Source organism: Anolis sagrei, chromosome 6, assembly GCF_037176765.1.
Source record: "Anolis sagrei isolate rAnoSag1 chromosome 6, rAnoSag1.mat, whole genome shotgun sequence".
Lineage (NCBI taxonomy): Eukaryota > Metazoa > Chordata > Lepidosauria > Squamata > Dactyloidae > Anolis > Anolis sagrei.
Genome location: NC_090026.1, coordinates 29595660 through 29606444, shown reverse-complemented (window position 1 = coordinate 29606444; position 10785 = coordinate 29595660). Strand labels below are relative to the sequence as shown.

The 10785-nt window shown below is 43.8% G+C and overlaps 1 protein-coding gene across 1 annotated transcript in view; it reads left to right on the top strand.

Annotated features, from left to right (window-relative positions):
- PLXDC1 (plexin domain containing 1) overlaps positions 1-10785 on the top strand; it is a 91187-nt gene continuing 80402 nt past the window's right edge. The window contains exon 1 of the mRNA XM_060780781.2: positions 1-372. Coding sequence (XP_060636764.2) covers positions 264-372 — 109 coding nt within the window. The 5' untranslated portion in view covers positions 1-263. The remainder of the gene's footprint in view (positions 373-10785) is intronic.

Genomic DNA, 10785 nt, shown 5'->3' with positions numbered 1-10785 from the left:
TCCCCTGCTTGCTTCTCTTGTCTCTCCCCCATCCAAGCCCTGCTCAGCTGAGCTTTGAGAGTTGCTTGCTGCAGCAGCCCCCAAAGGCTAGATTTTTCTGCCAGTCAAATTCCACCAGAACCTGGGCATCACCCTGAATTCCCCCTTCCTTGGCCACCACTGGCTTGGAGGTGACAAGTCCTGAGGAAGGGGACCAAGAAGCTCTGGGGGAAGAAACTACAGGGGAGGGAAGAGCAGAAAGTTAGTGGTGGTGCTTTGGAAAGATGGGGATGCACCTGGAATTGCTGAAGATGTCCTGGGGAGCCTCTGTCCTCCTCTTCTGGCTCCTGCAGGAGGTGGCTTTGGGATCTGAGAAGGAAAGACACAACCCAGGTACAGTTCACACCTTCGGTGGCATCCTCTAATGATGTGCATGTGCAGGATGTGAAAGCATGGGTGGATAGTTACCTATAGTGTGTTCAACAACATGGTTTGGGAGGAAGGTGGAGGCATGCACGCAAAGTGGTGGTTATAGGAACTGAAGGCGTGAAGGTGCACCAACAGATGTGCCTCTGAGGTGCAAACAGGAATGAAATGTGGACAGGTGGCAATGGGATGCAGGTGGAAACTAATGCCTTTAAACTGACAGCGGAGGGAAGGTGTTCCTTGAGCATGGAAAAGGATGCCGTTCTAGTTGTGTACCAATATACTGAAATTAAATGGGCACATGTCATGTAAGGAACAAGCAAGTGCATGCCAGCAATGTGAGAAGCATCAAGATTTGTTTGTTAAGTCCTTCATCCCTATACAGGAGCCCCCAGTGGCGCAATGGGTTAAACCCATGTGCCGGTAGGTCTGCGATTCGAATCGAGGGAGCAGGGTGAGCTCCCGTCTGTCAGATCCAGCTTCTGACGCGGGGACATGAGAAAAGCCTCCCACAGGATGGTAACACATCTGGGCATCCCCTAGGCAACGTCCTCGCAGACAGCCAGTTCTCTCACACCAGAAGCAGCTTGGCTGTTGCTGCTATTGCAATGTAAATTGGTGGAATCATAAGTAATGATAGTATAAATAAATTACCAACATTTGGTTGACTTCTGGGAGAATTTTAATGTTTGCTTCTAATAGACTTAGCAGGAGCCCCAGGTGGTGCAATGGGTTAAACCCTTTTGCCGGCAGGACTGCTGACCTAAAGGTCAGCGATTCGATACCAAGGAGGAGGGTGAGCTCCTGTCCGTTAGTTTCAGCTTCTCATTCGGGGGCATGAGGGAAGCCTCTCACAGGATGGTAAAACATCTGGATGTCCCTTGGGCAATGTCCTTGCAGACAGCCAATTCTCTCACACCAGAAGCAACTTGCAGTTTCTCAAGTCGCTCCAGACACATAAAAAGAATCCCCATACAGATGTGTTCAGTTGTATTTGGATTTTGATGCCTGTAGCAGAGTGTTTTGCCAGCGTTTTGGGTATAGAGTGTTACTTGTTATTGTATCTGTCTCTTGATGATCCTGGCTTTGCAAGGTAGTTATGTGCTTAAGGTGCCAGCATTAAACCAAGTATGCTTCCACAAATAATTTTGAGATGGGTCCCTATGCATACCACACAAGTCTCCATGGCTATTCTGAATTGGTTTGGCGAATGGAACAGTGTGGCTCCTGATTTAAGTTATGAAAACTTACACTACAAACCTGTGGGAAGGATTCACATGAGCAGTGTGCCAGGGTCAACTCTACTCTAGAAGTCAACTTCTGCTATCTTTGTTGTATGTCACTAAGAGGCCTGTCTACACAGCCATATAACCCAGAATATCAGAGAAGACAATCCATAATATCTGCTTTGAACTGGATTATCTGAGTCCACACTGCTTTATAATCCGGTTAAATGTGGATTTTATACAGCTGTGTGGAAGGGGTCTAAGTTGGAAAAAGGCACCATTGTAGAGTGTTGATAGTTTTGTAGGCTTCTCGGGGTGCATCTACATTGTAGAATTAATTCCGTTTGAAACCACTTTCATAGCTCAATGCTATGGAATTATGGGAGTGGGAGTTTTTCCAGGTCTTTAGCCTTCTCTGTCAAAGAGTGCTGACTACAACCCAAACTACAAATCCCATATTCCATCACATTCAGCCATGGCAATTAGTGTCAAACTGCTTTAATTCTACAGTGTAGAATGCCCCTCGAGAAGCTTTTGGGTGGCCAATGTTGGAAACAAAATACAAGATAAGATTAATTCTTGCTGTTATCCAGTAGAGCTCATCGTGTTTTCTTAAATTCATCTTCCCACACACATCCTAAATTTCCCTTTCCAAACTGGATTTTTGACAGTGAGGCAACTGTGCCAAGCAACAGATGCTCGGAGGAGGTAGTTGTGAGAACCTCCTGGGTGTTTCTCCTGAGTTTCCTTGCCAGGAGATACTAGGCTCTATAATTTTAAAAAAAGGATGTTTCCATGTGAGCCTAGATTTTTTTATTTCACTGCTGGTGGTGGTAGTGCCCATTTGCTTCTGGGAAAAATAGGATGATCAGAAAGGGACATCGGCTACAGTGGTTCCCACACATCTTGACATCCCACTGTCCTAGTTCACGTTTCCCTTCCTGCTGCCATGCAGAATGGGGATCCTGTTGTTGAAGACAATCTGGAAGACTTCTTCATCAAGAGTCCCATCAAACCTAGTGCCATACCTGACTTGTGAAAGGCTGAGCCAAGAAACTTACCTCGGTGATTCCTCGTTGTCCGAGTATGATGGCCTTCCAAGTTCTTGGAAGACGGCTGTGCATGAGGTTTTTTAATGTGTGGAGGTCAGTGCACAGCCGATCAACACACAGTCTTCACAGAATGAAGGTCCCAGCCAGTGCCGTGGTTAACATGACAATGCTGGCTTAATAATAATAATAATAATAATAATAATAATAATAATACTTTAAATACCGCGCTATCTCCCCAAGGGAGACTCAAGGCGGTTTCAAAGTAACATCACCAAAACATACAGAGTAAACAGCATGATATAAAATTAAAAAAACAATATAAGCATAAAACACATATATATTAAAAATAATCCTGCCTGTTCAGAGCAATTAAAAGGCCGGGCCAAGATTAGTGTAAACTCAAAATATGAGGAGACAGGGAATTAAGTACAGTGCTATAACAGGCTAACAACAATAGCAGGTACGGGTCTGTGGCTGTTCATTTCCAGGGCCTATTAGAGGGATGACCGGGGTAATAGGTAGGAAGTATAAGGCCATATTCAACAATGTTTCGGGCTGAGCTAGAACTGATCATTCTCAAAGGCTTGTTGAAACCACCAGGTCTTCAAGCTCTTACGAAAGGAGGGGAGGGATGGGGCCTGTCTTATTTCCTTTGGAAGGGCGTTCCAGAGGTGGGAGGGCACCAATGAGAAGGCCCTCTCTCTCGTCCCCACCAACTGTACTTGTGACAGTGGTGGGAGCGAAAGGAGGGCCTCCCCGAAAGATCTTAAGAGTTCGTGCCGGTTCATAGAAGGAGATGCGATCGCAGAGATAGGTGGGGCTTGAACCATTTTGGGCTTTATAGGTCATGACCTGCACCTTGAATTTGGCTCAGCAACTTATCAGCAGCCAGTGAAGCTGTTTTAATAGGGGCTTTGTATGCTCCCTATAGTTTGCTCCAGTAGGAGCCTGGCTGCTGCCCATTGTACCAGTTAAAACTTTTGGGCCGTCTTCAAAGGCAGCCCCACGTTGCAATAGTTTTTTCAATTTGTTATAGCCTTCTTCCACCTTCACAGCCATTGTAACATATACCATGTTGTCTTCTGCCTGATCTGTCATTGAGGTCTCCGGATTGGGCTCAGTCTGGAACCTCCCCTGTGGCCCCTCCTGGGAGTGCATGACTTTGAATTAATTACATAGTGTAGACTAGAGGCACTTTGTTAATTGATTGCAAACTATTCTTGCATGCTGATCTCAGTTTGAAGCAATAGAAGTAAGCTGAGGTCTAAGGGGGAAAATGGGAGGAGAAAACAGAAAAGTCGCCGAAAATGTAGAATGGCAGAGGATTCATCAGAACTGTTCCTGCCAAATTGGAACGGTTGGGGGAATATGTAATTCTTTGCAAGAATGCATTTAATTTAATTAGTTAAAGCCAGAGAAGGCAAAACTACAAATAAAATAGATCTAGCTGAGTATTAGAATAGTTTTAGTTGGTTATCTGGGGGACTCAGAGCGGCTAACAATGGCAACGATTAGATGCCGCAATAATTACAATTATAAAAGCAAAATAAAATCATACAATATAATAAATTAAAACAACATTAGTTATCCAATCATAAAGGCATCTCCATTATAACAACCATCTGGTCCAATTCACTGTTCAGGTGCCATTATATCCAGTAGCCAAAAGCCTGGTGCTACAACCACATCTTCAGTTTTCTTCTGAAAGAAAGGAGGGAGGACAGCGATCTAATTTAGCTGGGGAGCGAATTCCACAGGTGGAGGGTCACCACCGAGAAGGCCCTGTCCCTCGTCCCCACCAGCCATGTTTGCAAAGCTGGTGGGACCGAGAGCAGGGCCTCCCCGGCAGATCTTAGACTACGAGGCAGAACGTAGTCTATCCCATTCTTTTCTGGTTGCCCAATGTCTCTCTGCTTTTGTCAATGTGGTTGTGTTTTGGTGGCCCCTTCTAGAGCCCTTCCACACAGCCATGTTACCCAGAATATCAAGGCAGAAAATCCCACAATGTCTACTTTGAACTGTGTTATCTGAGTCCACACTGCCTTATATTCCATTTCAAAGCAGATAATGTGGGATTTTATTGAGCTGTGTGGAGGGGGCCCTGCAATACCATATAAAAACCAGAGTATCTGCTTTGAACTGGATTATATGGCATTGTAGACTCATATAATCAAGTTCAAAGCAGATAATGTGGATTATCTGCTTTAATAATCTGGATGATATGCCTGTGTGCATCTTTTCTTTTAAGGGATCCTGTAGTTTTGAGAAGTGTGTCCTCTTCAGAGAAACTGGAAGGAATACAATTGTTCCATAGCACGTAGCCATGTGTTGTTGTTTTGGTGGTAGCTAGAAATGAGAAAAATTGTAAAAAAAAATATTTTTAGGCATTTACTATTACAAAAGAACCAGGGAAGAGTTAAAAATCAGACAATAAGTAAGTTTACATATAATCAGCTGGTTTAGCATAGTTGCTAAGAGACAGAGCTATGAATCAGCGAGCTCTTAGTTCAAATTTCATCTATGACTACATACACATTGCCCAAAAAGAGAAGGGCAAAATGCATAATCAAAAACGAACAAAAGGGGATACTGATTTGTGTATGTGTAGGTATAGATGCAAATTTAGAAAGACGTTGATCCATAGAGTTGGAAGGGCCATCAGATCCAAGTGCTTGCTCAGCGTAGGGACGCCAGCGAAACATCTCCAACAGATAGCTCTCCAGGCTTGAATATATCCGCTCATTCAACCTTTTCTGATACATTCTGCTCTCTGTATCTCATATCATCCTGATTGCCCTTCTCTGAATGTGCTCTAGATCCTTCCTATAACGAGACACCCAGAATTTAACACTGTGTTCCAGATGAAGCCTGACTAATGCAGAGTATACTGGGACTATACATTCCTTCAACTGGGAAACTATGCATACCAAAATAGTATCCATCTTTATTGTTGCAGCATCACAATACTGGCTAATGTCCATTTTATGATCAACGCTCATCCCAATATGTTAAATCCCTCCCAGTTCTGTGTCACCTATGAACTTAATAAGGATTCCCTCCACCCTATTATCTCAGCACAATTCATAAAGTAACTGTTCATTGGCAGCTGAAATGCCTTTTGTGTTGATTGAGATTATTGTCGTAGTTGAACCTGACACTCTCTGCTTGAATGAAGCGGAGAGTGTTTGAGGACCGGGACATCCATAGGGATACCAAGGTGCTTGTCTATAAAGCTATTGTCCTCCCAACCTGGCTATATGCCTGCGAAACGTGGACTGTTTATAGACGTCACATGCAACTCCTAGAACAATTCCATTAGCGTTGCCTCTGAAAAAATCCTGCAAATCTCTTGGGAAGACAAGCAGACAAATGTCAGCATGCTGGAAGAAGCAAAGACTACCAGCATTGAAGCGATGGTCCTCCGCCATCAACTCCACTGGACTGCCACGTTGTCCGGATGCCTGACCACTGTCTCCCAAAGCAGTTGCTCTACTCCGAATTCAATAATGGAAAACAGAATGTTGGAGGACAAGAAAAGAGATTTAAAGATGGGCTCAAAGCCAACCTTAAAAACTCTGGCATAGGCACTGAGAACTGGGAAGTCCTGGCCCTTGAGCGCTCCAACTGAGTCGCCATTTTGGCTGAGAAAAACAGTATAGAAGTAAAGCAAATAAATAAATAAATAAATAACTGGAGGTCAGCTGTGGCCAGCAGTGCTGTAGAATTTGAAAAGGCAGGAATGGAGGGCGAAAGAAGAAACATGCCAAGAGGAAGTTGCATCAAGCCAACCCCAACCGGGACTGGTTTCCTCCTGGAAACCAATGCCTTCACTGCGGGAGAAGATGCAGATCAAGAATAGGGCTCTACAGTCACCTACGGACCCACCATCAGTATACCGATCTTGGAAGACAATCCTACTTGGACAATGAGGGATCGCCTAAATAAGTAAGTAAGTTGATCCTGAAAAGGTCCATTTATTTGTTTGTTGGGTTGTATACTGTAAGTTGCTTCTGGTGTGAGAGAATCAGCCATCTACAAAGACGTTGCACATTAAAACAGTGGATGTGGCTCTTCATTAGACATGCTGCATTATCACAGGATGTCTATACCTAACACCACTGGAGAAATTCTACTGTTTAGTTGGTACTACAGCACTGCTGGTCACAGCTGACCTCCAGCTGGAGGGTTTGCTAGTATCCATAATTTCTTGTTTCTACAGTAAGTTCAGGAATGTATCTCCTGCAGATACAATGGACGTACTGTACTTCTATTTTTGACTAAACTTGAATTGTCAAATAAAGAATTGTCCCCTGTAAGTATGAAACAGGGCCACTCTAATCTCGCTTTTGTGATGCATTCACTATGGAAATTTCACTTAGCTTCAGTCCACCCACCTGCAAGGTGTGGGATAATCATACAGGCTTACTTCATAGAGCTTTATAAGGATTACAAGTAGATAATAACATGCGGAGTTGTTTAAACACTTGACAGTGCTAGGCGCATGATAGAAGTATTACTACTAATAGCATTCTGCTGAATAAAGTGCAATGCTAATATCAATTAACATAAGAATGTGGGGATTTAGCCTTAAATCATGATTAAAGCAGGCAAGAAAAAGGAAAAGCTGTTGCGTGAAATTGGATGGAAGGGAGCAAAAATATGCAATGGTTTGGAGATGACAAAGATGGGAAGCCTTGGCCCCATCTACATCGACCATTTATTGTAGTTTGAAGCTATTGCCACAGCCAAACATCAAACCGCCACAAAAGAAAAAGAAAGAAAGCCACAATGCGCATCAATGCTCTGTGGTTTGTGGAATTGTCATTTGGGCATCAAACCGGTTCCAGGATTTCCTGCAACATGGGTGGGGAGAATAAAAGGAAAACAGGGGGAAATGGTTTACTCCTTTATCCTTCACCACAATAAAATGGACCATCCTCCAGGAAATAAAGCCCGACTGCTCACTGGAGGGAAGGATACTAGAGACAAAGCTGAAGTACTTTGGCCACATCATGAGGAGACAGCAAAGCCTAGAGAAGACAATTATGCTGGGGAAAGTAGAAGGAAAAAGGAAGAGGGGCCGACCAAGGGCAAGATGGATGGATGGCATCCTTGAAGTGACCGGACTGACCTTGAAGGATCTGGGGGTGGTGACGGCCGACAGGGAGCTCTGGCGTGGGCTGGTCCATGAGGTCACAAAGAGTCGGAGACGACTGAACGAATGAACAACAACCTCTGTCTAGCACCCCCTGGTGGTCTCCGCCCAGATAATGCCCAGTTGTTGTTTGTTCAGTCACTTATGACTTCATGACCTCATGGACCAGTCCATGCTAGAGCTCCCTGTCAGCCGTGGCCACCCCCAGCTCCTTCAAGGTCAAGCCAGTCCAGGATAGCATCCCTCCATCTTGCCCTTGGTCGGCCCCTCTTCCTTTCTCCTTCCATTTTCCCCAGCATCATTATCTTCTCCAAGCTTTCCCGTCTTCTCATTATGTGGCTAAAGTACTTCATCTTTGCTGCTACTATCCTTTCTTCCAGTGAGCAGTTGGGCTTTATTTCCTGGAGTATGGACTGGTTGGATCTTCTTGTGGTCCAAGGCACTCTCAGAATTTTCCTTCAACACCACAGTTCAAAAGCATCTATCTTCCTTCGCTCAGCCTTTCTTATGGTCCAGCTCTCACATCCATAGGCAACTATGGGAAATACTATTGCTTTAACTATGCAAATCATTGTTGCCAGTGTGATGTCTCTACTCTTCACTATTTTATCGAGATTGGTTATTGCTCTCCTCCCAAGAAGTAAATGTCTTCTGATTTCCTGGCTGCAGTCTGCTTCTGCAATAATCTTTGCATCTAGAAATATCCAAGTCAGTCACTACCTCCACATTTTCTCCCTTTATTTGCCAGTTATCAATCAGTCCGGTTGCCAGAATCTTGTTTTTTTTAAAAATGTTTTACTATTTATCATGTCAGGAGCAAACCAAACAGTTGTATTGCATTTTTAACAAACAAAGCACAAAGTTTGCAAGCTTGGTAGTTGATTAATGTCCTTTGACCAGTATCTGGCCACTTGGAGTGCCTCTGGTGTTACTATAAGAAGGTCCTCCATTGTGCATGTGGCAGGGCTCAGGTTGCATTGCAGCAGATGGTCTGTAGTTTGCTCATTTCCACACTCACATGTCGTGGATTCAACTTTGTAGTCTCATTTCTTGAGGTTGGCTCTGCATCTTGTGGTGCCAGAGTGCAGTCTGTTCAGTGCCTTCCAAGTCACCCAGTTTTCTGTGTGTCCAGAGGGGAAGCTCTCATTTGGTATCAGCCATTGATTGAGGTTCTGGGTTTGAGCCTGCCACTTTTGGACTCTCGCTTGCTGAGTGTTCCAGCGAGTGTCTCTGTAGATCTTAGAAAACTGTTTCTTGATTTAAGTCCTTGACGTGCTGGCTGATACCCAAACAGGGGATGAGCTGGAGATGTCACTGCCTTGGTCCTTTCACTATTGGTTGCTACTTCCCGGTGGATGTCAGGTGGTGCAATACCAGCTAAACAGTGTAATTTCTCCAGTGGTGTAGGGCGCAGACACCCCATGATAATAACTCCAGAAGCGACTTGGAGCATGCAATGTTTAACTTTCTTCTTTCACCTTGGTTAGAAGGCTTTCTTCTTTCACCTTGGTGAGAAGGCTCCTCAGCTCCTCCTCGCTTTCAGCCATCAAAGTGGTATCATCTGCATATCTAAGATTGTTAATGTTTCTTCCAGCAATTTTAACTCCAGCCTTAGATTCATCAAGCCCTGCACATCGCATGATGTGTTCTGCATTCAAGTTGAATAGGTTGAGTGAGTGTATACAGCCCTGTTGTGTTCCTTTCCCAATATTGAATCAGTCCATTGCTCCATGGTCTGTTCTTACGGTTTTTGATTGTTATACAGATTCCTCGGGAGACAGACACAGTGATTTGGTATGCCCATACCACCAAGAACTTACAACAGTACCTAATTAATAAATCAATACAGTCAAACCTCCACATTTGCTGGGGTTCGCGATGTTCTGAGAGAACATCTCAGAACATCTCTCTAAAAACATTTAGGTCCCCCAGCACAACTCTGAGACCAACGTCCAATGGAAGCTGACAATAGAATTGCCATGGAGGGTTACTAGAGGGAATGTTTTAATTAAATTCATGAATAATCAATTCTGCAAAAGTCAAACCCACAAATGTGGAGGGCGAACAGTAGTCGTCTGCACTCTAGGACTATATTGACCATGTGGGAGGTTGCTAGAATGAAAATGACAGAGGACTTCTGTATCTTTAATGATTGCCTAGAAGAGGGACTTTCAGCACATGTTGCTTGTTCTGTAGTTGTGCCACAAGGCGAGTGGTGGAAGAGAGATCTGGTCCCATGTTGCTTTTTCTGTACCCACAAAGGGTGTATCTACACCGCAGAATGAACGCAGTTTGACACTGCTTTAACTGCCATGACTCAGTGCTATGGAATCCTTGGATTTATGGTTTGGTGATGTTGCAAGCACTCTGTGCCAGAGAAAGTTACAGTCCTTGGAAAACTACAACACCTATGATTCCATATCATTAAGCCATGGCATTAATTCTGCAGTGTAGATGCACCCTAAGCTAGATTTCTGCCTGAGATGAAGGATCGAGATTTGTTGCAAGTGCTGTTGAAAGATTCGGCTTCCATGTTTGCCGTTTCCATTTGTAGAACTGAAAGGTCACCATCTTGCTTTTCATTCCAGTAGCAAAATGTCTTTCAATTATGCCTGAGAGCAATTGACATAAATGTTCCTCATCAACCCTTTCTTGTATTCCAACTGTCTTACGCTACTTATGGGTTAGAATTCAAAGTTTAGGGACTAGCAAGCTAATCACTTTGAGCTATAAATCAAGAACCTATTCTAAGAGAAAGAAATACACAAATTTACTGCTGTTTTCATAATTACCAGAGTATTTTAGATCCAAAATGTAGTGTTCTACCTTGTGCAGGAGTAAAGGTTGGCCATTTTGATTTCCTTTTGTGTTTCCTCTGATTTGATGAGATGTATTGAACAACCACATATATTTTACATCTTCTTGAATTTTCCTAAACAATCTCTGT